General features: G+C 38.2%; 3 protein-coding genes across 4 annotated transcripts in view; 2 read left to right on the top strand and 1 right to left on the bottom strand.

The window, feature by feature from the left end:
• Positions 1-9,015, top strand: part of LOC117297529 (dual specificity testis-specific protein kinase 2-like) — a 43,835-nt gene extending 34,820 nt beyond the window's left edge. Inside the window, exons 6-11 of the mRNA XM_033780616.1 lie at positions 258-337; positions 1,037-1,121; positions 2,324-2,407; positions 3,276-3,362; positions 6,070-6,172; positions 6,532-9,015. Of these exons, the coding sequence (XP_033636507.1) occupies positions 258-337; positions 1,037-1,121; positions 2,324-2,407; positions 3,276-3,362; positions 6,070-6,172; positions 6,532-7,076 (984 nt within the window). The 3' untranslated portion in view covers positions 7,077-9,015. The remainder of the gene's footprint in view (positions 1-257; positions 338-1,036; positions 1,122-2,323; positions 2,408-3,275; positions 3,363-6,069; positions 6,173-6,531) is intronic.
• A 6,621-nt stretch (positions 9,016-15,636) lies between these two features.
• Positions 15,637-19,790, top strand: LOC117297350. Of its 2 annotated transcripts, none has more exons than XM_033780329.1 (5): positions 15,637-15,783; positions 16,622-16,930; positions 17,490-17,660; positions 18,348-18,495; positions 18,744-19,790. In XM_033780329.1, the coding sequence occupies exons 2-5, from the start codon at positions 16,653-16,655 to the stop codon at positions 18,858-18,860; spliced, it is 714 nt and encodes a 237-aa protein (XP_033636220.1). In that variant the 5' UTR covers positions 15,637-15,783; positions 16,622-16,652; the 3' UTR covers positions 18,861-19,790. The 2 variants fall into 2 exon arrangements, with proteins under 2 accessions (XP_033636220.1, XP_033636221.1); XM_033780330.1 differs by lacking the exon at positions 15,637-15,783 and adding an exon at positions 16,004-16,088.
• Positions 19,791-20,289: 499 nt separating this feature from the next.
• On the bottom strand, positions 20,290-27,710 carry LOC117297532 (hydroxysteroid dehydrogenase-like protein 2). Its single transcript, XM_033780621.1, has 8 exons — positions 27,634-27,710; positions 25,276-25,439; positions 24,586-24,799; positions 23,627-23,730; positions 23,054-23,155; positions 22,510-22,713; positions 21,882-22,091; positions 20,290-21,293 (listed from the first exon to the last, which is right to left on the bottom strand). Exons 1-8 carry the CDS (start codon positions 27,645-27,647, stop codon positions 21,046-21,048), a joined length of 1,260 nt encoding a protein of 419 aa, XP_033636512.1. The 5' UTR covers positions 27,648-27,710; the 3' UTR covers positions 20,290-21,045.
• Between the last annotated feature and the right edge of the window lie 3 nt (positions 27,711-27,713).

Below are 27,713 nucleotides of genomic sequence, written 5' to 3'. Positions count from 1 at the left end.
ATTTGATGCTTTGGGACACCCTTCCGGTGTGAAAAAACGCTATATAAAAACTTAATGTTATTATTATTATTCTTTTTTATTTTGCCATTCATTTTTAGAGTCATTACCAGACGCACACCTTCCCTTGAAAAATGTATACAGACCCTTTAAGAGATTAAATTCCAGGCCATGGTATCTATCTGAGACTGTCTCTCTGAAGAATAAATAAATAAAATTCATGACCATAATTTTTCTCCTTCTTACCTCTCATTATGCAGAATTGCCTGATTAGGAAGAATAGCAATGGCATGTTGCACGCTGTGGTGGCTGACCTCGGTCTCGCTGCCAGAATACCCAGGTAGGTCATAGGTCAAGCTGGATGGGTCAAAGGTCGGGCAGATGAACGTAAACATGGGAGGTCTGTGTTGATGTTAGGCTGTCTTATGCTGTTTGGTTTAGCTGCCTGGATGAGAAGATGGATGAGTTAATAGTGTGGGAAATTCTGTTCTGATTTAAGGGATGGTAGTAAAATTTGCAGCCGAGAAAATTTTGCTACTTTCGTTTGAGTTTCCAAAAAAAAAAAAAAAAAAAAAAAAAAATGCCCAAGGAAAAAAAAAATAAGAAATTTTAACTGTTAAACTTTTTAATGAACTATTAATTTCAGTGAGAAAATGATCATATGGACACAATAATTGTTTACCTGTTTATTTTGCATATGGCGACCCCCCCCCTCCCCCCAGAACAAACAGGCGACAATAGCACCATCGAGAGTCCTCTTTCCCATTCTGAAAACTGTACGACTCTGCCAACTGTATTTTTTATTTTACAACTATTTTTTGAGGGATTAATACAGTGACCCTAACGTTTGGTTGGCACATGAAAGAGTTCACCATACAAAAACACATTTTAATCTGTTTTCAAATTTCTTTTCAAGCAGAGCCAACAGTTTGAACTAAAACCTTATAATTCTACTCCCGTCTTCTACTTGTTCGGAAAGAAATATTCTTATTGTGTTTGATCAAAATGTAAGTCTTCATATCTATTTTTAATTCAACAGAGACAAGTCGGAGCAACTTGCAACAGTTGGGACTCCATTTTGGGTATCACCAGAGAATCTTAGAGGAGACTTCTACACAGAGAAAGTGAGCAGTCGTCGTGTTATTCATTTTCTAATCTCCGAACAAAAATATTGACAAAATAGGGACACCGCCACTATATGGCTAGATAGCTCAGTTTGTAGAGCACGGAGGTCGTTGGTTCGAATCCCACTCGAATTAATTCTGTGTTCAACCCCCAAAATCAACTTATCAAAAGTCAGGTTTCACTGAATGATTATTTTCTGTGACAATTCACTAGCAAAATCCAGTCAGTGTTTCTTTTATACGTATACTAAGCTCACTTAGATCCATGTCTTTTTTCTTTTTTTCTCAATAAACACAAAATAGACACAGAAATTGATCCACCAGGAATCGACTCGGTGTGCCTGTGACATGGTCATTCTCACTCTAACACGTCAACTTCTTCAATAAAATGCAATACAAGTTGAATTGTATCGAAGTGGCAGGCTTGAAAACTAAGCGTTCATGCCTGCCATTTCACTGGGGGATGCCTAGCTGTCTATTTGTGAAACTGCAATTATTGACATGAATTCCCACTTACTAATTAATGTTATTAATTTCGTAGTCTTATATAGCGCACGTATCTACCAAACAAGGTACCCAAGGCGCTGAGTACATGTATATATACAAACTTTCAAAAAGATAGGTCATTGCAGTGATGAATTTTGAGAACCAATTATGTAGCACCTTACAAGGTGCTAATTACATTATTAAGCTTGATTTTGATTGACGGTGATTTATAATTATGTTTCAAGGCTTGATGTTGCACTCGTTCTTAAAATGATGACAAATTGCTACCCTAAACCATTTAAAAGTATTTACCCTGTCAGTTTCTCATTGGGTTTTATTAATTGATATCTAAAATAAAAAATCACACCTAATGTGATCCCCTGGCTGCCACAGCCCGGGTTGTATCGTTAACTTGGGTGCAATCCCAGCTGGCTACATGGCAGCTAACGGTAATATGGTTTCTGACTGGCAACCCCTAACAAAAATACTGACGGGAAGAGCGGCGACATAGGTCTAGATAGCTCAGCCGGCATGTTAATCTAGGGGTCTTGGGTTCAAATCCCACTTTAGTCCCTTTTGTCTTTGGTCAACCTCAAATCAAGCTTATTCAAAATAAATGTTTCAATTTAACAGTCGACCCTACGTATTCTTTTTCTGAGCGTCACCCATCATTCATGATTTTAAGTTAATCCTTTAATACTCATGGTTAATTTCAGACGGATTTATTCTCCTTTGGGATAATCTTGTGTGAGATCATAGCAAGAGTAACAGCCAATCCAGATGAGCTGCCAAGATTAGGGGTAAGTAAAACCCAACATATCACGCTAGCCTCGTGCTTACAGTTTAATGTGAAACTATTCAAGGGTGAAAATTCTAGGTTAAAAATCTCATCAGAAAATTGTGTAAAAAAAAAACCTTCTTAAGTTCACACGGTCACACAGTGTATAGGAGGTTAGTTCAGACACAGTACTAAAGTTGGTTTAACTCATGTTTCAACGCGATCGAGTTCAACTCTGTGTGTCCGAACGGTTCTAAAGTTAGTCCGAACCGAGTTCAACCCACAAAAGATAAACGGTCCAGGGAGGGGGTTTATCTTTAGACCGCTTCGGGTTTATCTTTTAACACTGTGTGTGGACAGAATAAAAAAGACCACATCCGGTTTAACTCACAACAGACGACCCATTGACCTCCGTAATCATTATGTAAACACACGGTGACCAATGAACAGGCCAATAAACAGGATGTTAAAGTAACGGGGTCACGTTTGCTTTGACCTCTTAAAACCAAAGATAAACCGGATCAGGTTTAACTCAGTGCTGTCTGCACGCATGGGTTTCTTATTTTTACGACCACCACCCGGTTCGGCTCTAACTTAGTATGCTGTCTGAACATACCCTAGTTTGTGCATGCGTGATCATTATGCAACCGCTTGTGACTTTGGTAATAATGCCTAGCATCAGTTCACACGTTTGAACTCGTTGATTCTTAACAGGATGGAATTTTTGGAGGAGGTCCTGATCATGGTTGTTTATAACGAAGGTCTGGATCACACGAATTAGTTCACACAATGCAAACTTGCGATTTTATTACACCAATCATTGCAAGCGACCTTCGCTTAGAAATGTTGTGCGAAACGGGTATAAGTTCCATTCTTTCTTTTTTCCCCAGGATTTTGGACTAGACAAGGAAGCATTCCGTATGATGACCGGTGAATGCCCAGAGCAACTTCTTCTTGTAGCTTTCAGCTGTTGTGAAGTAAGATTTGTTATCCTTTGGTTAGGTTCCCCCACCCATTCCCCTTCTCCGCTGACCTCCTAGCATAGAACCAAGTCAAATTTGTTGCACTTGATGTTTAAGAATTGTTGTAATGGCTGGTCAGCTCATTAGCAAGTAGCACCAAGTAGTATGTGGTACCAAATAGGTCTTCGTATCAATTAGTACTTAGAACCAAACAGTACTTATCAGTACCAAATACTACAAGTACTTAGCTGGACATTGTGAAGTAAGATTTTGATCCTTTAGTTAGGTTCCACTACCCCATTCCCAATCTCCCATGTTTTGCAATGGTTGGTCAGCTTATTAGCAAGTAGTCCCAAGTACTATTTATTAACAAGTAGTATTTAGTTTATATTGGGTTTGCGGTAACACCATGTGTGTATCTACGTGCCAGGTAGAGTTTGTTCTTAGAGAATTGTCTTGCTTAATTCTACAACCGCGGAGTAGATTGTGCGGGTGTACAGGAGACTTCTCAGTTCTGAAAAGAACTGTCCTGCTTAATGTGTGCACCACAAACCAAATATATATTGATAGCTCACCATGCAATGCCTCAAATCCTGTATAAATAGTATTTAGTTACAAGTAGTACTTTGTTCCAAGTACTAAGTACTACTAAGTACCAATCAGTACTAGGTAATAAGCAGTAATTTATATTGACAATAATAGTTTAGCACCAAGTAGCAGTTTGTACCAATTGATACTTATTTAGTACCAGGTAGTACTTAGTCCTAGTAGTACTTATTTAGTAACAAGTAGTACTGTCTCGGTCTCGGTCTCGCCACCCTGTGGTCTCGGTCTTGGTCTCGGTCTCGGACCCTTCCGGTCTCGAATATTTAGCTGGTCTCGCTTCGAGACCGCCTTTACTTACCATTAATGCAACACTTTTAAATAATTTGTTAATAGTTTTTCAACGGGTCCGTTGAAATCATGTTGGGGTGCGAGCTATACACAGGACGTGTTCTTTCCTAACGGTTAGTACATGTATGTCACTGGAAACTCAACAATTCATAATGGGAGAGATTGGGAACATCGTGCATAACCAATAACTCAAACCCTGTGCAACCTTATTAGGGTTCGATCAAATTGAGACAGAGTTTTCAGTGCTGTATACAATGTACTACACATTAGGAAAGAACACGCTCTGTGTATTACGCACTATGTACATGTACATGTACACGTAAAATCAAAACATTGGATTACGGGAATCGCCGCTCGAAAAAAATTGCGTTTCTGAAAATAATAAACAAAACAATACTTTTAGATCACATTTTCTTCAAATACAACAAGATCCCTGAGCCAGTGAACAGAGAAAATAATCGCGGCCGATGTATGATGGAAACCAGACCAATGTTATGCATGTGTTTTAGAAGCCGCCCGCGTGCCTTCGGTATTTTTTATTTTAATTTTTTTTTCGCCCATCAATTTCGTGAGCTCGAAATTCTGTAATCCCGGTCTTTTTTTTTCCCCCCGATCCCCGCTCATTTTTTGTAGCTTACAAATCTGTAATCCAAGTTATTAAAAAAAATGGCCTAAACACAATTCCAGCATCCTCTGCACCGGTGGAAAGAGTTTTCAGTAGGGGTGGCACTATCATGCGCCCGCATCGTGCTAGACTGTCAGCAGAAATGTTGGGCATGCTGATGTTTTTAAAGTGCAATGAAAAAGTTCTTTAAATTATGCCACAGATAATCAAGCCATTTTTTTTCTTTTTAGGATGTACATTTTTCAACTGACATAATGTACATTTATAATATTTGTTTCACCCAAATAAAGACTTAATTGAAGAATTTTCCCATCGAAAAAATTACATAAATCTCTTTTTCATATTTGTGCTGGGGCGGGGGGGGGGGGGGGGTCGGGTCATTCATACAAGTTGATGAGGATCCTAAAATAATGTTACATTCTAAGTGCACACGATTAATGTCTGGACCTAGTTGACAAGATTGAGACTGATTTAGTTTTTCTTTTCGATATGAAAGGGAGTCTTGAATACATCCTTTGAAGTAGCTTGGAGTTTACAATTGTTTCACATGTTTATTTGAGGATGAATTGTGTACACAATCACCCATACAGTTTAACAACTTTGCTTGACTCTTTTATTGTGTCTATTTTCATTAAGGTCTCAGTCTCGGTCTCGGTCTCGGACTTTTATGGTCTCGGTCTTGGTCTCGACCTTCTGGTCTTGGTCTCGGTCTCGAGCCTTCAGGTCTCGATCTCGGTCTTGGTCTCGAACTTTTATGGTCTCGGTCTTGGTCTCGACCTTCTGGTCTTGGTCTCGGTCTCGAGCCTTCAGGTCTCGATCTCGGTCTTGGTCTCGAACTGTTGGGTCTTGACTACAACACTGTTTAGTACCAAGTAGTACTTACTCCGTGCCCAGTAGTACTTAATGCATGTACCAAGTAATATCTTATTCAAAAGCCTCCTCAAGACATTTCTTTTCCCCCACCCATCCTAGTTTGTTTGTTTTTCTTTTGTTTTGTTGTCATAGTCTCATGTAAAGCGCTCTGTTCTCCGTAGAGCGCTAGATAAATGTTTCATATTATTATTATTTATTATTATTATCCCTTTATCTTCTTCATTTTGGGAGGTTTTAGGAAACAAACAAATAAATAAATAAATAGTACTACATTGTTAGTGAGCTCGGTGTATCTTATCTTCACTGTATTGTTATCCATTTAAACCAAAGATGGTGCCGAGTAAGCGACCTGCTTTCACGGAAGTTGTCCTCAGTATCCGAAACATAGAGTCGGACTTTGAGAGAATGCATAGAAGACCGCCGTCTTTGTCAGGTAAGAAATATATTCATCTTTCTAACAAAAAGTAGGTTTTAGTTGATTTTGGGTTGATTGGGTGCTGCTTAGTCAAACCAATCATTGCCAAGCGGAGCTCTAGTGTTTCTGATCAGCAAAGGGGGGTGTGCACTTGAAAAACCCAGTGCACTAAGTGAAAGGAGAAGGTGTTCCCCCGGCATCCTGGTCTGATCGGCACATAGTGGTATAAAGGTCTCATACTTCAAAAATGTTACTCCACATACCTTGCTGGACATAATACTGAGCACTTTGTTACACCCCTAGGGGTGTGATGAAGCCCAATAAAAGAAACTAGGATTTTTTACTATTATTATTATTTGATCATTACATTAACACAGGACGTATGAGATCTCAATCAACAGCAAGCCGCAGCGTGGAGCGACAGCCAGTTTCCAAGAAGCCCCTGGTGCGTTCCCCCCGCAACTCTGTCATCCGCAGCAACTCTGACTCGGGTTCACGTCCTGGTAAGATTGTGTCCAAGAAATGGGTCAATCCCTTCGACACGCCCCACCTGAAGAACGGCCAGACGAAGCTGACGCAGCAAACCGAGAAAGCTCTGTTTCAGCTACCTCCTGAGATTGTGGAATCTCTTCAGGCGATGTGCATCGAAGACGAAGAGGAAGAAGCTGCTGAGAAGGAGAAGCACAGCCACATGAGACAGAGGTCTCAGTCGCTTCCAAACTCTCCCGTCGTCCATCGCTGGAATCTCAAAGTGGATGAGAACACAAACTTAATTGAATGTCCCGAGGGGGACGATGTGGATGCAATGACTATGGACGGTCGCAGGAATACCATGTCGCCAGGATTCGCTCCACCACCTACATGGGGGCAGGAGTACCGCACTAGTAGAGCTAGGAGTAAAACTACATCAGTTGTGTTGTAAGTGGGGAGGGAAAACTGCTCAATTTCTGTCCATCACCTGTGCCAAATACTTATTTCCTTGTAGATCATCTCTCCCGAAAAAATGGAAGTTATCTTGGGTTCTGATATGATTTGTCGAACTTGAGTTTTTCTTATTTTGAACAGTTATAAAATTGTGCATGAAATTGGCTTCAATAAAACATGCTACTAAAGTTATCTTAAGACAAAGATTAGGTATAGTATTTAATATGATGCCATTAACAAAAACTAGCTGATTTTTCTGCAAAGCCTTAGAAGAATAGGAGTTTTTACATCGAGAGTCGTATTAAGGATGTAATACCACAAACTCTTGTTGGTTGCAGGGAAGTGTTAAAACAATTGTGCTTCCCTTTGGGGAATTGGGGAAAATGTTTTCCTCTTCTGTCGGCGATAAATTCAAAGCATTTCAAGAGATTAATGTTGAAATTTTTCTTCAGAGATTCAGAACTTCACCATGGAATGAAAGAATGAAACCAACGTGCTTGGTCATCAAACATTGCACATGAATATTCAGTATATGCAAAATAGTCCTGATTATGATTGGTTGAAAATAATGACATGGGTGACATTATACTTTCTTTGTCCAATCAAAATGTCTTTTCTTACTTTGTGAGGGACAGATACAGAACATTCTTCAACATTTGTTATTCAAGAACCTTTTCAGTGTGAAATGAAGTTTAAAGAATATAACATTTTTAGAAAAAAACAATCTAAAAGCCATTAAAAAAAAAAACTAATGATGATCTTTTCAAAGACTTTGCTAATGCAATTGTAATATACTAGTTGTAAGGAACTAGAATCATTTGAATGTTTTATTTTCATTGGTATGCCATGTACATGTTTTTTCCATCTCTCAAGTCTTATTTGAAATTTATATGTTGTACATTATTTAAACAAAAGTTTGATGCATATGGATGCATTGTCACAGAAAATAATCATGATCCATTTTGGAGGCAGTGCCAAGTGAAATGGAATAGCAAAATTTCACTGAAATACGTTAACAAAATGCACTCAATAATAACTCACACAACACCTTGTCATTTAAACAAACGTCACCAAAAAACCTAAAATAGACACTGAAATGCATCCGCCTCACACTCTGAAATTTGGTTAAAAAAAATTCCAAATAGCAAGGACAATTCGATGTAGACACCAGCTTTGTCTGCGGTGACACAATCTTGCCGTGTTTGGATAAATTGGACAGGCCCCCGTCCAATATGGATAGTTATTGGACACTTTACAGTGTCATTTCTTAACTCAATTATTGGACGTTGTAAAGTGTCCATTAATTATCCATATTGGATGGGTGCTGGTCCAATATTAAAGAATGTCATGGCAGTAAACACATCAGTGAAATTGGGCTCTGATTTCTCAAGATTCATGTCAGAACTTTATCAGGAAATTTCTTTGTAGGAAATTTTACTCTAGAACTGTTTGCATATAAATTGTTTGTACTCGCTTAATGACCTTACACATGTTTGTTCACAGTCTAGATTTGTTTTTGTTAAGTCCTGAAACTGTTTAAAATAACTACAGAAATAGTGTAGCTATTATTATTGTTATGTTCACTTGTTATAAATATGTTATTTTGCAATACTAAGTTGAATTTTGTTGTGGTGTGTTTCTATATGATTAAAATCTAATGACGGTATTTTATGCTATTTATGTTACACGGTTACAAAATATATTTGCATGATTTTCATTGTTTAAAAACTACTTACTTTAAAAAAGAAAAAAACAAGTAAGAGCTTGTGTTTCTATCGTAAAATGCAAGTAGATTTTTTTCACAGATGGAACTATAAGTAGAAGGGTTGATCTATATAATATGCAATTAATGACTATTTTGTGGCTTAAAGGCAGTGGACACTATTGGTAATTGTCAAAGACTAGCCTTCGCAGTTGGTGTATCTCAACATATGCATAAAATAACTAACCTGTGAAAATTTGAGCTCAATCAGTCATCACAGTTGCGAGATAATAATGAAAGAAGAAAACACCCTTGTCACACGAAGTTGTGTGCGTTGAGATGGTCGATTTCGAGACCTCAGGTTCTAAACTTGAGGTCTCGAAATGCAATTCGTGGAAAATTACTTCTTTCTCGAAAACTATGGCACTTCAGAGGGAGCCGTTTCTCACAATGCATTATACCATCAACCTCTCCCCATTACTCATCATCAAGAAAGGTTTTATGCTAAAAATTATTTTGAGTAATTACCAATAGTGTCCACTGCCTTTAAACTCTAGGGACTCTGGGATGGGATTGTCACACCTGTGTTTCAATGAACTTGATTAGAATTTATCAGCATGTGGGAAGTCTTGGTTATGAACTCTTTCATGCGCTGAACGGTCGCTCTAGCGAATAGCTTATAGTCTCTTCAGAAAAATAGTAGTAAGATGAAAATCGCATGACCTCAGAATACTTCCAGGTTGTACTTGAATTTTTAAATGTAATTCAGGAAGTAATGTTTCTCTTGAAACTTAGTGTTTGGTTATGTACTTAATAATCAATGACGTTTTGTATAGACCTTATGCATTGACGTCATACAGCGGCCATCTTAGTGGAAAAACGGTGACGAAACAATCGAAACGCACAGATTTATACGCGCGGCGCACAGGATTGGCCAATGAACAACTTCCTTTTGACCTCTGGGTGAGGGCGCCCTACTGAAATGACGTCATGTGCATATGGTCTATTAGTACTTATCACATTTTGGTAAGATACATGTACATGTCGTGAAAGTACCAATGTTGTCTTGAAAGTGAACTTTACAATACTGTGTTAAAAAGATTCTCACTGAATAAGTTTTAATATGACAGCAATAGACCTCTGTGCCACAGTCTTTGTCAGGTCTCCTAAATATGCAATACAATAAATCAATACTGATTTGTTATCATACAAGAAAGGGGACAGACTATTTTTTGCTATTTCAACCTCTGTGTTGTTGAATTGAGAAATACAAAATGGCTGCACCAGGTCCTAATTTCTGCAATAGCAGAAATAAGCTTGATATATACCAGTACACAATGTTTGCCATGGTGTACATATGTTGGTTATCTTACTCTGGTATGCATAGTATTGTGTTCCTCTTAGCGTCTTAAGCTGCTAAGCACAAAAAAACAAAAATTTAAATTAAGCTTACCAGAGTTAGGTTACCAGCCAAAATACAATGTCATGTACAATATGTGACTGGTATCCTGCATATTTTGGCTTAGCAGTAAATGTTTAAAGGATTTGGGTACCTTTTCAAAATGTCCATAGATTTACATTAACATTAAGATTTACATTAAACTTACAGGGTTTGAAGATAATGATAGTGGAAAGCTTTCCTTCAAATATTACCTACTGAGGTACTGTAGTTTTTGAGAAATGAGTAAAACAATGTCATGAACATACGTTTGTAATGATTAAAATAATTTCCGTCTCAAGTTATTTTTATGACATTGTTTTACTCATTTCCCAAAAACTACAGCACCTCAGCACGTAATATTTTCAGGGAAGCTTTCTACTATCATTATCTTCAAACTGTGTAAGTTTAGTGTAAATCTGTGGACATTGTGGTTTTTGTCCTACAAAAGTTACATAGACCCTTTAAGCAATATTTTTTTGCTAAAGCAGCTGGATGAAACTGGGTCCTGGCTTTAGGTTTTCTAGGATCATTTCAAAATAATGGCTGGGGTCACATGGCTAAATGGCTGTAATGCCACGAGTAATATACTTCAATGTGCCATTGCAGCCAAGAGACAAAGCTGTAGCCAAAGTCATTTGATTCAATCGCGGTCTCAAACCACGACTTTCAAGAGCATTTTTATTTGCACAAAACGCATTTCCATTTTTTGTGTTGTAAGTTACCTACTCAAAAACAATATTAGGTTTCCTTGCACCTGCAACTTATCTGATGATTTTCATCTGTTTTTCTTACACAATAATGACATTAATTTAGAAAACTGTATAGAGAAATTTTTCTTATTTTACACTCGCACGATGGTAAGAAAATGATTAAATACAAGTTCGGGGAGAGGTCATATATAAATGTAGACAAGTTGTTCTTCCAACTTAAACGTATTTCATTCGTGGTAAAAGCCTCTGTCTGTTTTTTTTCTCCTCTCCTCCCTCCGCAGAAACGATTTAAATTAAATACTTTTTACTGAATGTGTGAGCCCAGAAAAAAGATGTACTTAAAGAAGAAATAGTTTTTTTGATGTTTAAAAATATATTTTAGTATATTTCTGCCAATTGAAAAATGCATAAGCGAAAAGAAAAATATGAGAAGTAAACAAATACAGACAAAAGATTATTTTCTTTTTGCATTGGGGTCAAAGAATATATTTTGTTTTGTTTTACCCTGACACCGATTTGTTTTAAGCACCGATACTCAGTACTTGCGCGCCCAAGTTATTTGCCTGTGGATTGTTTTCTCACAGCTCAGGGAAAGTACTGAGTATAAAAAAACAGTGCTTTAAAAACACAAATAAACGTTAAGACTGTATTTTAAAGGCAGTGGACACTATTGGTAATTACTAAAAAAAATTATCAGTATATAAGAGAGGCTGATAGTATAAAACATTCTGAGAAACAGCTCCCTCTGAAGTGACGTAGTTTTTGAGAAAGAAGTTATTTTCCTCGAATTTGATTTCGATACCTCAAGTTTAGAATTTGAGGTCTCGAAATCAAGCATCTGAAAGCACACAACTTCGTGATACAAGGGTGCTTTTTTCCGTTATCTCGCAACTCCGACGACCAACCGAGCTCAAATTTTCTCAGGTTTGTTATTTTGTGCATATGTTGAGATAGACAAAGTGAGAAGTCTAAGGGTAGCAACACAATTATAAATACAGACGAAAGGATTGTTGGAAATATTTATTCTTTCTTGTCTTATTATTTGTTTTGTTTGCTTTGCTGATTGTAATGTTAGTATCGTACATAAATGCACTTTAATACAGGTTGCATCTTAAAATTCTGTATTACTAAAACTCTTTACATATAAAGTAGGAATTTTAGTGTCGTGTGTTTAAAGGGACACGTTGCCTTGGATCGGACGAGTTGGCAGTATTAAAAGCATTTGTAACCGTTTGTTATAAAATGCATATGGGTAGAAAGATGTTCTAACAGTAGAATACAATGATCCACACAAATTTTGCCTCGAAATTGTGACTCCCACACATGGCTGCCGACCGTGCTAGTTTGCAAAGCAAAAGGAAAACCACACAATTTCGAGGCATATATGTATGGTTCATGTATTCTACTTTAAAAACATCTTTCCAACCACATGCATTTTACAGCAAACGAATACAAACACTTTTCGAATACCAACTCGACTGATCAAAGGCAATGGTTCCTTTAACAGAAACTGTTGTGAAAATATTTTGTCTTTCATATGGTACAGATAGCAACAGTATGAGGTTTCAATTCTTCAAAATGAAATCCTTCAGATGGATTAACGTCTCAGGATCTTTGCCTAATCCTAATCCTAATCCCAATCCTAATAATAATAACAATAATAATAATAATAAAAATCCGTTTTTATATAGCGCTTTTCACGACCGAGGGTTGTCGGACGTTAATACCCCCGGTCACTGGGCCTTAAATCATTTATTAAACCATCTCAGCTCCCCGTTGAGTGTACAACCTGTGTGCATGCGCTACTCGGCTAAACCAAGTACATAACAAGAACAATCTGCCCACACAGGTACCCGTTTACCCCTGGGTAGAGAGAAGTAATTATAGTTAAGTGTCTTGCTCAGGGAAACAAGTGTCACGACCGGGATTCGTACCCACACTCTGCTGAGCAGAAGCACCAGAGCTTGAGTTTGGTGCTCTTATCCACTCGGCCACAACACCCCATAATCCTAGCTAAACAAATGAAATGTTTCCCAGGAAACAGTAGTTTTGATATCTTGTACTAGCCATGCACACAGTCACTAAAAACTCCGGGGAAGACAGTTAGGTAAGCACCAAACTCCATGTCAGTTGGTATCGTTCCCTTACTTCCACAAGCGATTACATTGTAACTATTATATTAAAACCTATATTCCTGGTTTGTTTGCGTTTGTGTGTGTTTTTTTGTTTGATCTTTTGAAATGAAATGGTAATTTAGTAAGGGACTAGACTCGGTTCCAGTCATTACAACTTTGAGTTGTTTTTGTTTATCAATATTTTATTGTATACTTGTGTGTAAGATAATGGGCCATGTGGAGACAATATTGTATAATTATGTAAGATTATCAACACATTGTAAAGTAATGTACAGTGTATAAAAAAAAGATAAATTTAAATTGCTGATTGATTTGAAACTAGTACTGTTATTAAAATGGTTTGACGAATTATATTGTTCTCTTGTTGCTATATCAAACTTTGGTTGATTAACTCAGTCTGCACTGGTGAAATGTCTTTAGTAGTCTGTTTTGTGTCATTTGAAATAATAAAATCACCGAAAATTGTTTGACCCAAACTTGGAAACATCTGAAGTATACGTCGTAACTTGAGCTACGACGCCTCGATAGCGCTTCGTGAAATCGACCCCTGGCATGGCAGATACTTCAGGTGTTTGACTTAAAATTATCAATTTATCTCGAACTTTGGTTTATTTACTAGGTCCGCACTGATGAAATGTCTCTATTAATAATTATGTTCTGATCATAAAACCATAAAATCAGCGAAAATTGTTGACCCTGAATCTAAAAATTTGCCCATACCGGCATGTCTGATTTTTCAGATTGTACAAGCAAAAACTGTGGGACGGGATCATGGAAAACGGAGGCAGGGATTGGTAAGAGCACGTGGGACGGGGATAGGAAGGGGGCGGCACCTTTTATTTCATAGGACTCGGAATATTTTTTTCACAGGACTCGGGAAGTACTGAGTATACAGTGCTAACACATCGGTGTATGGGTAAAAAAAATATATATATATATTCTTTATCCCCGATGCAAATTTAACATCTATTATATTTCACTTCTGTTATGGGATGGGATCATGGAGAACGGAGGCATTAGAGCACGTGGGACGGGGATAGGAAGTGGAGGGGGCACCTTTTATTGAACTGCTGTTATGGGATGGGATAGGAAGTTGAGGGGGGGGGGGCACATTTTATTTAACTGCTCTTATGGAATGGGATCATGGAGAACGGAGGCAGGCATTAGACCCCTAGTTGAAAACCTCTTCACCACACATCGATTCCCTTATTTAAATTTTTGGGGAGAATACAAACGATTTTTTGTTCCATATCCATACATATTATAGCCTACCAAAGCTGCCGTGCAATTTTATTCAACAAGTTTTTATTGCATTTAATTTTCAGGGTTGAATATTATGTCCAAATATCTGAGAAGCATTACCGCGGTAACGCTTGTTACGATCGTTTGGTGCATTGTAGAGCCTACTATCCAACTGCTGTTAGACCTTACTCCTTATACCGCACTTATATTCCAGAGTTGAACAAGGTCCAATTTGATCAAAATAGAAAGAATTAATCCCTACAGGAATACAATCTGAGAAGCGTTACTGCGGTAATGCTTTTATATTACAAATCCTTTGACTCTCATTTCTGCTATATACAACGCATTTTTATGTTGGTTTCTTTTAAGAGAACAAAATATAGGGCCTACTACAAATCTTTACGGGAATGTCACTAGTTGAGTCAGGGTATCATTTCGTCGGTCTATCATTGATTCAATTAATTAAACAAAAAAAGTAATTAAGACATTTTTTTTTTCAGCGACAGTATTTTTAAAACTTGAACGTCGTGTTCAAGGCCTGTTAGTTGTTTTTTTTTGAAAATCCTATAGTATAATGTAATAGGATTCCTATAGGATTTATAACAGCGTATTTTCACGACATTATTTCTCAAACACTACAGCACCTCCTCTCGGCAACCAATTACGCATTCTACTATCATTATCTTCAAACGGTGTATGTTTAAAGTAAATCTGTGGACATTGTGTGTCAAAAAAAGTACCCACATCCTTTAAGCTCGCTCAAGAAATTTGATAATCTTATTATTATTATTATTTTATTCTGTCAATGTGTATGTCAACACATAATGTGCCGCCAAAAATTTGTAGCAATTTTTTTTAAAGTTCAATATTAAAGATGCTATGTCAGAGTTTTGGCCCCCAAATATATTTTTTTGAGTGAATGGTATTTCAAAGCGTATCACCCGCTCTAACGAAAAATAAAGTTTTACTTTTACTTTTAATGGTCAGGAACCATGACAAAAATTTAAAACGTTTCTTATAAAACACATAAGAATTGGTCACGTCATTATATTGTCGGGATCCCAACAAAAACTAATTTTGAGCACTTTATTTCAGTGCTACTCATAATTGGCGGACTTTTTTTCGAGCAATGGCTCAAATGAAAGGTTGTAACTTTATCGACCCCCATCAAAACATCAATTGAATTTTAAATCAAAATTTTTGGGTCAAATCGGCCAAAAATCTGACATAGCATCTTTAATTCACAGAGCGCTAGAGCGGCGATCTTGATTAGCCCCCTCAAGAGATCACTTTGTGACTTTACTACCTCACTATACAATGCAGACGACGCAAAACAGGTCTGTCACACAACACACACACACCGCACACACAAGACAAAACTTCTACTGTAAGTGTCTACGATTTTACTACTTGTCATCATAGGAAAATAGTACTACATGGACAGGAATAGCCCGGACTATCTACTGGTTAGTAAAGTGAGTAAAAAGCTATCAGTGTGTTCCAATTAAATAATTTTTTACTTTAATTTAAAATCAAAAGTCGTCTCGGTAGTGCGTCAATTTCATGTCGGTGCGGTGATGACGGGTCATCCAGAGGGTCAGCCTGCTAGTCGATCTGTCCTGGACCTGTGGAAAAGGAAATCCTTCCTCCGAGTCCATGGTCGTGCTACCATTCTACCACCATGGTGCTACTTACTACCACAACCATCAGGGCGTTAGCTTTCAGTCCATCCATTTCTACCTCCATGGTTCATCGGTGTAGTCATTCGTTGTCTGCTCTGGTTTGTTGGTTAAATTATAAATTTGTGTAGACTGTGTAAAAAGTTGTTGAAGGTGAAATTTCAACAACGTTGCCGTAGCGGCCATAAAACGGAAGAAAGTTTGTCCCTCATTAATATTTCTGTGCAAAGTTGAATGTCTGAACCATAATAACTGGTACTTGTTTGACATTTGGATGTCAACCTTTAGTAGAATGAGGAAATCAACTTCACACCACCAGTGGTATGGCTTTTTTGTGAAGGAAGTCGGGTTGGTGGTCAATGCATGTTTTGGAAAACTTTCTGTATCCTGCCACCAATTTTCACTATATTTTCACAAGAAGGACTAACGTTCCTGTTGTAAATCAAATACTATGTTACAAAAAAGCCATACCACTGGTGGTGTGAAGTTGATTTCCTCATTCTACTAAAGGTTGACATCCAAATGTCAAACAAGTACCAGTTATTATGGTTCAGACATTCAACTTTGCACAGAAATATTAATGAGGGACAAACTTTCTTCCGTTTTATGGCCGCTACTTATTTAACTCAATTAGAAATTGGAATTGCCGGTTGACAAAACACATCATGAACAGTCCATCACTCACTGCGCTAAGCTTGAAGACACAGTTCTTGAGTTTATTATCAACCAGCAACCTCACTACGGAGGAGGAGCGAGTTACACAAAGCAGCCCAACCCCCTCCCTAGCTGAATCCTGGTGGGTCCGATTATGTGAACACTACGCTGAAGATGGAAGACACTACCACACATTGGATCACATCGCAGCAATGTTTAGGCTCTTCAGCACATATAAGAGTAAGCTGACGTCACATGAAGCGGTTGGATGGGCGATCTTCTTCCATGAGTGAGTATAGATCGGGGTCCAATTTCATTGCTAGCTGCGGAGGTATCATTGGGTGCGTTCGATTAGCTTCCCCGCATAATCAAACAAACACTCGTCCTTTTGTTGTGACGTCATGCCCCAGGTTTTAAATGTCGGTTTAAGAAGTAGTCACTACTCTTTTATTCTCATTAATAAATGCCTTTTTAGTTAAAAGGCGTAATAAAGTAAGAAAGTCTGTAAAACTTGTTTTCCGACTTCCTTGAGCTCTGTACGTTTGTTGCATTTGTCATGACCGAGACAGTTTTCGGATATGCATTCGTGCGCGTAGTAGAAGTAGTAGTATGCATCCTCGTATTCATGGGCCAAAATGGCACATCGATCGATCACCCCTTGGAGCGAGGTTATGCGCTAGCCTGCTAAAATTCTGATTATAAAACAACTGGTTATAATCAGCTCCAGCTGTTATTTTCCACCGTTTAAACCCCCCAATCCATGTGACACACTCTCCACCAACAGGAATAACGAAACTGTCAGGTGTTTATGAATTTATGAATAAAACTTTTTCCTTCTTTGAAATCAGTGTGATCTACAACCCTAAGGCAGGAGACAATGAAGAGCAAAGTGCCGAACTGTTCAGATCGTTTGCCGGGGAATGTCTGATGGACAGCGACACGGAATTGGTGCAAGAAGTGGATAGGTTGATTCGCCTTACCAAGATGCATAGCACTGAAGCACACCAAGTATCTGGCATGTAAGTTTAATCTTGAACTTTGAACCCTTGAATGAGGGTGTGTAACGTTTGATCTTGGTAGGGGTGCATTTTTGGTTTTGTGGCCCTTACCTGTGGAACAAGCTCCCCCATCTCCAAATATTATACTTCATTCGACTCATTGATAATGTTCAAGAAACTACTAAAAATGTAACTATCGAGCTTGTTAGCCATCTGCAGAGTGTGGGTTCTGGTCGTTGGGCATGGTTGCCATGTGTCTTTTAGGCGAGACACTTAACCCTTGTTGCTTCTTCCGTCAGTTACTGTTAATGTAGGTAAAAGAACCAAGAACACTTATTGTTTGTTAAGTGAAGAGGGTTTACCCGGTGTTACTGGCAGGTTGGTTGTAGATTTCGCCACAGCACATCTCACAAAGTGCCAGACAAAAATGAGTCTTAAAAATCAAATAGAGCAATAACATACCTGTCACTGCGTCTGTAGCAAAGACTATTTCAAATTTCCACTGATCAGTTAAACGAGAATGACGACATCATAACCAATTTAATTGATACAGGTGACCGAAGTAGGACGCCAGCCACTGGCTCGTTGGTGAGAGAAAACAATCCAATCTGTGACATCACACATCTGTCACAATACCGACAAAAACCCAAGATAACTTTAAAATAATTGCTTTTTTACAACTTGCGAACTCTAACTTTTCCCCTCCAGGTACGGTAGCAGTGATGAGCATTACTTTCTAGACTTTGATATGCAAGTGTTGGGATTACCAGAAACGGAGTACGCCTGCTACGCTCAGAAGATTAGAGCAGAATACATTCATGTACCTGAGATGCAGTATAGGACGGCTAGAGCACAGGTAAAGAGATACTACAGCAGAACAAGGCATTAACGGCAGGGTATAGTTTTAGTAATTGTTTAAGACCAGTCTCCTTATAATAAAATGGCACTGCTATGTACCCGACGTCGTCTTCACAAATAGTTTGGTTGTGCATTTTTTTATTTAATTCCCCCCGTGTGTTTTACAGTGTAGTGTGCATCTTAGGCGATGCAGCGTTTGCATGCTTGTATAACTTTTACATGTTTTGTTTTGTTTGTTTTTCCAAGATCCTGAAAGAATTTCTGAAGACGCCCAACATCTTTGCTACTCAAGACTTTCGAGAGCTTTACGAGATACAAGCAAGGGACAACATCAAACGGGAAATACAACAGCTAGAATCATGACCATCGTTATAGTTAAGTAAATCAACGACAATAGGGTTGCTTTTTCGACCTTGTATTTATTACATAACATAATTACAAAATCTATTACAAATGTATCAAGTGTAAATAGATTAGGCATTAATAGAAGTACAGTATCATTATGTTTTGACCCTAACACTGTACACTCGGTACTTTCCCCTCCCGAGTTCCGTGATGGAATCCACAGGCAAATCAGTTGGGTGTGATTTGAACCCACGGCCTTTGCATTGCTAAAGCAGAGGTGGATTGCACGAAGAGTTAAGACTAGTCTTATCTCTAATTAGGGCGAGTTACTCGTCCTAACTTGGGACTAGCTGTACTCTTTGTGAAATCGACCCAAGATGTCTTACTGTACCGCTAGATCACTGAGATTGCCTTAAAGGGAAGGTACACGTTTGGTAATTGTCAAAGACCAGTCTTCTCACTTGGTGTATCCCATCATGTACATAAAATAACAAACCTAAACAAAAATAAACAAATTAAATTTTGTATCCCTGAAAAAAATAATATCAATTAATAGTAGTGTAATGATTAATTCCACAAGTAGTGTTCTCTTTATCCCATGTCATTCAGTTAGTGTTACACGTGCATCACCAGGAATCAAAAGGCCTTAAATTTAAATATTTGTGGCGGCAAGGCCTTTTCTAGTCTATGAGAAACAACAACAAATTTACTGTAACGGGATTCGAACCTGAGACCTGGAGCAGTCTGAACTTGAATGTGTAGCTATTAGTTAAAATGAAATATTTTCTCTTGGTCCCAAAATGAAATTGTCTACAGTACCTTTTTATACCTAAATAACATTTAATTGCATTGCTGTTTTATGTACATGTCTTCCAAAGGTACTGCAAACTAATAGTTGTACATAGTGACTCTACCTCTGAAAACTATTAAACACAACTGATAACCAAACACATTTCAAAATGTCATTATTTATGTCAACTGCAATTCATTACACCTGTTTTAAATACAAAAAAATATTGCAATGGTAAACAAGTAAATATTTTGCATTAGAGTCATCGCTTTTGTTGACGCTCCTAAGAGTTTGTGACAAACTGGATAGAGTCCGATTCATACTTCCCGCGAATGTGAGTTAAAGACAGTGGACACTATTGGTAATTGTCAAAGACCAGTCTTCTCACTTGGTGTATCTCAACATATACATAAAATAACAAACCTGTGAAAATTTGAGCTCAATCAATCGTCGAAGTTGCGAGATAACAATGAAAGAAAAAACACCCTTGTCACACGAAGTTGTGTGCTTCCAGACGCTTGATTTCGAGACCTCAAATTCTAAACTTGAGGTCTCAAAATCAAATTCGTGGAAAATTACTTCTTTCTCGAAAACTACTCCACTTCAGAGGGAGCCGTTTCTCACAATGCTTTATACTACCAACCTCTCCCCATTACTCGTTACCAAGTAAGGTTTTATGCTCATAATTATTTTGAGTAATTACCAATAGAGTCCACTGCCTTTAATACAATTTTGGACGTCACAAACGTGCAAACAAATAATTCCCAACAGTTGTCTTTTGTTAAACTCCTGTGAAAACATTTGCAGAAAAAACATTACTGTGACGTCGAAATCGGCTTTGCATACTCCTTCGCAGGAACTATGAATCGGGGTTAACCCTCTAAATAGTACAGGGCCCCCATCTCATGGCTCTGCTTACTGCATAATTCTGTGCTTACAGCTCATAGAATCACATTAATTTACTGGGTGTTGAAGCAGAGAATTATGTGGTAAGCAGCTCTATGGGGCTGTCATTGCTCAGTTTGTCTTGCTCACTTCGTGCCAGGGCCTAATTTCATAGAGCTGCTTAAGAACAAACAGTAGCTAAGCACAGCAACATTATGCTTACCAGATTAAGGTTACCAGTTGAAATGCAATGTTAATGTTCCATTTTGACCGGTAACCTATATTTTTTTTCGCTAAGCAGAAAACTTTTACGCAATATTTTCTGCTTCAGCAGCTGTATGAAACCCGGCCTGAGGACAGGTTAACGTGAAAATTTCAAAGACACAGACTCGGATAGCTTGTAAACACTTGGTTTGCCAGTTAGCATGACAACCTAAATTATTTTGATGCCAGTTTGAAACATTAGTTTGAAAACCTTGATGCTCTAATGCAATACACTTAAAGAATACAGACTCTGAAGAAACCCAACTAAAGTTTAGAAGATGGAAGTTTCTTCATAAGCGTCTCAAGCTTCATGGCTTTCATCAAGTCACCATCCATCTTGAGTTTACCGGACATGAAAGCTGCAGTCGGTTTTAGCTCGCCCTGGAACATCTTCAAGAAGTCTGCGGAGTCCAGCTTCATGATGACATCTGGGGAACCACCTGGAGCTGCTCCGCTGCCGGCACTGCCAGAGCCGTTCTTCAGGTCCACGTACCATTCTCCTGCTTCAGCACCTTAGAAGAAGAAGAAGAAAAATACAAGGTGAGTAGGATTTGAAACTTTGCATGGTGGAAATACGATATAGGTTTGTGGCATCACCATGTAATGATAATCTCTAATGAGTTGGGGTGGTTCTAAAAAGAACCGTTGGTTTCAACTCGACGTTTCAATCAGTATGCTCTGATTGTCTTCTGGAGAAAGCTGGACCCTGGTGCTGCATACTGCATAAGAACTGATGATGCAGATTAACTTGGTGACAGGGTGAAGATACCAAAAGACTTATATAAGTATATGGGAGTTGAGGCATTGCATGGTGACGTATAAATTTAAATTTGGTTTGCAGTAACACCATGTGTATAACATCTTGCTTGGTAGATTATGTTCTTTTGAGATCTTGTCTTGCTTTATATTCTACTACGGCATAGTAGACTTCTCAGTTCTGCAAAAGAACTGTCCTGCTTATTACTGTATTAACTCTGTCTCTTACCTGGGCGGAAGGTAGGACTTAGATAAGGGACTACTACTTTCGCTATAGTTGAATGAGACCCTTCTTGTAGTTATTACTTCAGAACAAAACTAACAGGAAAATGTTCTCTATTTACCTTTAAGTTCAAACTGATAAACAGCCTTCGTCGAGTTGACAAAAGATTCATCGAGCAATCCTCGGATGTTCTCAAACACCTTCTCAATCTTCCCGCTGCCGCCTGCTGCTTCTTCAGAGAAAGCCGGCTTGCCGCCTCCTTTCTCTAGCTGACTCTTAATGTCCATTGGTTCCTCGTCAGGCAAGAAGAAATCTGGTAGAAGGTCATTACCTGAAGGTAAATGAGATGGGATATAAGGTATTCATTACTCAAACTGTTCGGGGCTCGATTTTTAATATATAAAAATCCACATGACTGCAAAGCTCGTAGCTCAAAAGGTTTACTGGAGCAGAAGTTTTTTTTCAGAAAAGCAGAATTAAAACGAGAAAAAATTCCTACTCTTCAATACTTGGTATTATAAAAGTACAAGCAAGGGAAACATTACAGACTAGGACGCACACACAATGTTTAAAAAACTTGATGGTTTATCGGTGTTTATGCTTCCTTATTATAAGTCAAACTTCCAACAACTGTGGAGGTGTCATTTCAACCACCCACCAAGGGAGTTTGACGCCTATACCACTGGGCCAAGACACGCCACAAATCTAAATGTACAAGTAAAAGAAATCGGTCTTTCGATCGGACATACCAGGCTCACAAGCATACTTCTCCAAATCAGTCTCTCCGATTTCCTTCAGGACGTCTTCATCAATACAGAAGTTCCCGGTGTATGATTTACTGTCTTTGGATAGGATGGCGTAAGCTGCATCGGCGATGATGTCCGGGGTGCGACATTGTTTCATGATGGCATCTTCCCCACCTCCCAACATGCTCATGGCTGCAGTCCAAATTGCTGATGGGTGAATTAATATCAAGAAGTTAATTCCAGGTATGATATTTGGTCCTTTTAGAAAAAGTAGGAACATTTTATCAAGTGCAAGGGCTGACCCTCATGTCAGCAAGGTGTAGGCTTTTATTAGACTTTTCAGGCAATTTATATTACAATTTTTCAGATTTTTACTGTAAAGGTAGAATGTAGATTTAGCCGTTGCAAACTGCTTACCAACAAAAAGGACCCATGGTGTTAGTGCCACAAGAATATTCAATGGCCCGATGTTCCGACCCTAGCAGAGTCTTTCTTGAAGACTAAAACCGTAAAGTTGTCAAATAGATGAAAATACCAAGATTCATACCTGTTTTGGGCCACAGAGCGTTGACTGCAACACCATCTGATTGGAACTCTCCCGACATTCCAAGCACACACATCGACATCCCATACTTGGCAATTGAGTAGGCTGGAAAAAAAAATATATATAAATCATTATTAGAACCAATCCTCACGACTGAAGGACACTTGTAGAGTATTGTGGCCGAGCAGTTCAGAGCACCGGACTTAAATTCTGGTGCTGACCGAGTGTGGATGGAGTTTCTGGCCTTGACAATAGATGAGTGGATTAGGGCATCAAATTCAAGTACTGGTGGTTCGGTCATCTTAAACAAGTATCATTTTATAACCATTAATTTTAAGAGTTACTACCAAGTGTACACCTTCCCTTTAAATACATACTTTTATTAATAGCATTTGGCTTCTTGTCATTTTGCCCAAAATTGTCATTCTTAAAGGGACATCGGACCCAAAAGGCGTGGGATATGAGCTGACACACCTTAACCAATCTGACAGAATAATTACCAACAAGCAGTGAGCTTTCAAGGAACACCTCACCATCTCAACCTTTCAATTGACTCAAAAAGAAACAGTAACTCACCTACGTGACCTTTGAACCACTTTTGCTGCATGGTGAGAGGGGGGCTAAGATTTAGAATATGGGGATTGATGCCTTTCTTCAAGTACGGTATACAGGCTCTTGAACTGAAAACAAAGAGAAGGATTATGAAATAATTTATATGTTCACAAGTTCTTAGTAAATACCTTACCCAGACAATGGTACAGTTTGGGAATTAAATTTGAACATAAAATAAGACAAAAATATTGATATATTTCAGTGCAATGTCGACAGCAGTGTCGACAGCAGGTTTACTTTGTTTAGTCTATGGTAATCATTTTAGCGTACTTTTATTTTTAATAACTGTCTGTTTAGTAACTCCTTTTTCTTACCCTGTGAAACAATAAATGAAATTTATGAAATGAAAAAGCCAGATTTCGCCAAGTAACAACATTTCTTTTGTACACGTTGGCCTATCTATTTTTAATGCTCTCCAGTGAACCTAAGACTAACAGACTAGTAGACACTCTCTCCAGCTTCAAAACTAACTTGAAAACTTATTTGTTCAGTCTTAGCTTTACAGGCACTGTACACGTTTGATAATTGTCAAAGACCAGTGTTCTCACTTGGTGTATCCCATCATAAGCATCAAAGTTGCGAGAAAATTCTGAAAGAAAAACACCCTTGTTGGACGAATGTGTGTGCTTTCAGATAGGAATAAAAGACTTCTAGCTAGAAGTCTTTAATTAATTTAGGGAGAAAATGTTTTGTACTATCAATAAGCTCTACAATGCTCGTTACCAAGTAAGTTTTTAAGTTAACATTTGTTTTGAGTAATTACCAAACGTGTACCTTCCCTTTAAATACTGTCGTTTAGCAGAGTTGTTTTTCATGTGTTAGAATTGCCTTCAGATACGAAGCACTAAAAATGTCCATATTAAAGAAGAGTTTTCTGGAAACATAAAAGTTATGACCCAAATCAAAAAGACTTCTCCACTCACACCAAGTAAGTTCCTCTTGTATTGACGTTGTTCATGAGGTCATACTTCTTCATTGGTGTCTGCAGCGTTCCAGTCAGTGAGATAGCGCTGGCGTTATTAATGAGAATGTCGATGCCTCCAAACGTCTTCACGGCCTCATCCACTGCAGCCTGGACCTGTCCCTCATTCTGGATGTCAACTACACATGGGAGGCACTTGCCGCCCGCTGCTTCAACTGTTTAGAAACAAGGAAAACAATATAATACTGTTCAGTGAATGATTTCCCTCGTGAGTAGCAGAGCAAAACGCTACACAAAGTGAGCCAGCGCTACTAAAAAAAATCATCATTTGCTTCTCCAGAGGTATCCATGTCAAAAACAACAATTTAGTTTAATCAATAACAACAGATTATATCGCACACACTTTCCAGAGTGATTGCGCGTCACAGCAGATTTGTGAAAAATTCAGTGTGTACAAAAACTGTTCAATCCAAATATCTTCTGAGCGAAAACACTTGATGAAATCTTTCCCTGACGTTATAAAAACTAATTTTCATTCATATCAAAACGAGACGGCGTGCCTAGGTTAAGCTTTCAAATGCACCGAACTCATGTTACGGTGTGTCTGATCATATGTACTTTGGAAAATAAAGTATTTTGGCTAGTTCCATATATCTGCTAAGCAAGATTTGTCCATGCTAAGTGTATTCACCTTCCTTTGCAGCTGTATAGATGGTTCCCGGTAATTTGGGATGAGCGGTAACAGTCTTAGCGGCAATGATGATATTAGCTCCATCCTTGGCTGCCTTCAGGGCTATGGCCTTGCCGATGCCACGACTGGCCCCTGTGATGAAAAGGGTACGCCCTGCAAGCTTTCTGTCAAGTAAAAAAAAAGATTGTAATTCATCAAAATGAAAGTCGTGTCACATGAAACAAACCTATATTTTGGCTGGTTTATGTTTGAAGATGAATTTTATTACCGTGTTTTGAAAAGGCTCAAGAGTTGTAACAATGCCTAATAAACTGATAAGTGATTTAGACATTGAGCAATATCAAAACTCAAAAGCAATGTTCCTAATTTATTATGATCATTCATCAACCAAACAAAATCTGACACTTGACTTGTGTTTTGCAAAAAGAAATAACAAATGGCCAAGTTCTTAAAGGATTTGGGTACTTTTTCAATGTCCATAGATTTACATTAAACTTACAGGGTTTGAAGATAATGATACTGGAAAGCTTCTCTTCAAATATTACTTACCGAGGTGCTGTAGTTTTTGAGAAATGAGTAAAAAAATGTCATGAAAATACGTTTGTAAATGCTTGAAATAATTTTTGTCTCATGAGACGAAAACTATTTTCATGACATTGTTTTACTCATTACCCCAAAACTACAGCACCTCAGCACGTAATATTTTCAGGGAAGCTTTCTACTATCATTATCTTCAAACTGTGTAAGTTTAGTGTAAATCTGTGGACATTGTGTTTTTTGTCCTACAAAAGTTACATAGACCCTTTAATGTCGTTTTGCAGTTTCCTATGGTACTGTTTTCACACAAAAATGATTAGGAAATCAGCTGATCAATATCCGCTGATCAGCTGAACTGTGAAAATTCAACACACGGACCACTGGACTCTGAATCAATCATTTCAATAGTGCAGTCTCCCGGTCCAACGGAATCTGACAAAACATGCAGATGATACTGACTGATTGAAAAAGTTCTGGATAAGTTTCATTAAATCTTCTACACATACCCATTATTTCCAGTCATTTTTTTCAGCAGCTGAATGCAAAGTGGACATGTGGCAATTGAGTATCAATCCAAGAATCACTGTATCTGTTTGCTTTCAACAATCACATAATGCACTGCTTCAAGCTAAGTGCAGTCTGGACACACAATGTTAAATCAAAGCTTTACTTATCAAGTCCAAAGGTTGACTTGAAAGTAAATAGGTATTTTTCCAACTGTTACCCCCCCCAAAAAAAAAATAGTTAATTCAAATGAAATGTATGTTCTACTTGTGTACTTGCAAGCTTCCCTGTCTTGGGACCGAGTTGACTTGGGACCGAGTTGACTTGGGACCGAGTTGACTTGGGACCGAGTTGACTTGGGACCGAGTTGACTTGGGACCGAGTTGACTTGGGACCGAGTTGACTTGGGACCGAGTTGACTTGGGACCGAGTTGACTTGGGACCGAGTTGACTTGGGACCGAGTTGACTTGGGACCGAGTTGACTTGGGACCGAGTTGACTTGGGACCGAGTTGACTTGGGACCGAGTTGACTTGGGACCGAGTTGACTTGAGACCAAGTTTACTGGGACCGAGTTGACTGGGACCGAGTTGGCTTGGGACCGAGTTGACCGGTACCCAAGTAGACCCAGTAACTGGGGCGCTGTACTCCTTTTTTTGAATATTGACATTCGACCGATAATGTCAAAATTCGAAAAAAATGAGTACAGTTTAACTGGGTCTAGTGTGGTAGATGGTGGGTTCCATGTTTGCAGTGTTTTTTTTTAAATTTTTGCATCGTTTAAATTTTAAATTAAAACCAGAATTCAATTCATTGCAGTGCAATCATGACAATCATTTTTTTAATTTTTTTATTTTGTTTATACGTTAAATTATTTCTGTGTTTTTTCTAATTAAATTGTTGACATGTTTTTGTTAAGTTTAAATTCGTTTTGTTGAAATAAGGTTGTATTATTTCTACTTCCAAAAGAGACTATGTTTTATCAATATCAGAGTTTTGAGAGCATTTTGGGGTTACATAACGCCAAATTTTGTGCATGGTACACTGGCAGAAGTGCGCCCCCACACGTTCGATGATGAATAATTAAGATGTCGGAAATAGAGGTCCCAAGGAGAATATTTTGCTATTCGTTAGTACACCGTTAACGAGAACCCGTACAAAACCGTCCCTTTTTACAACAAAATCGCGTCATGTATTGTCCACTGCACCTTTTAATACAGTCTACTCATCTTAAGTATCAGTTGTTAGTCGTACAAAAGAGTACTTGTTTCTTTACAAGTTAGAAAACTACTCTTTTGTCAGTAAAAAAATCACTCACCCAGTGTTGATCATGATTAAAGAAGGTCAAAGGTCATTCATCCCTGGCGCTTCACTGGTGCCCGGAAAACATTTTCCCGT

The sequence above is a fragment of the Asterias rubens genome, chromosome 12 (genome assembly GCF_902459465.1).
Source record: "Asterias rubens chromosome 12, eAstRub1.3, whole genome shotgun sequence".
NCBI classification, from domain to species: Eukaryota; Metazoa; Echinodermata; class Asteroidea; order Forcipulatida; family Asteriidae; genus Asterias; species Asterias rubens.
This window is presented reverse-complemented; position numbering and strand designations above follow the sequence as displayed.

Coding starts and splice junctions, on each gene's coding strand:
- LOC117297350 (XM_033780329.1), top strand. CDS start 16,653: ATGAACAGTCCATCACTCACTGCGCTAAGCTTGAAGACACAGTTCTTG. Junction 16,931..17,489: donor TGGGCGATCTTCTTCCATGA/GTGAGTATAGAT, acceptor CTTTGAAATCAG/TGTGATCTACAACCCTAAGG. Junction 18,496..18,743: donor ATAGGACGGCTAGAGCACAG/GTAAAGAGATAC, acceptor TGTTTTTCCAAG/ATCCTGAAAGAATTTCTGAA.
- LOC117297532 (XM_033780621.1), bottom strand. Junction 23,156..23,626: donor GTGGTTCAAAGGTCACGTAG/GTGAGTTACTGT, acceptor TTTTTTTTCCAG/CCTACTCAATTGCCAAGTAT. Junction 22,714..23,053: donor CGCTCTGTGGCCCAAAACAG/GTATGAATCTTG, acceptor TTCACCCATCAG/CAATTTGGACTGCAGCCATG.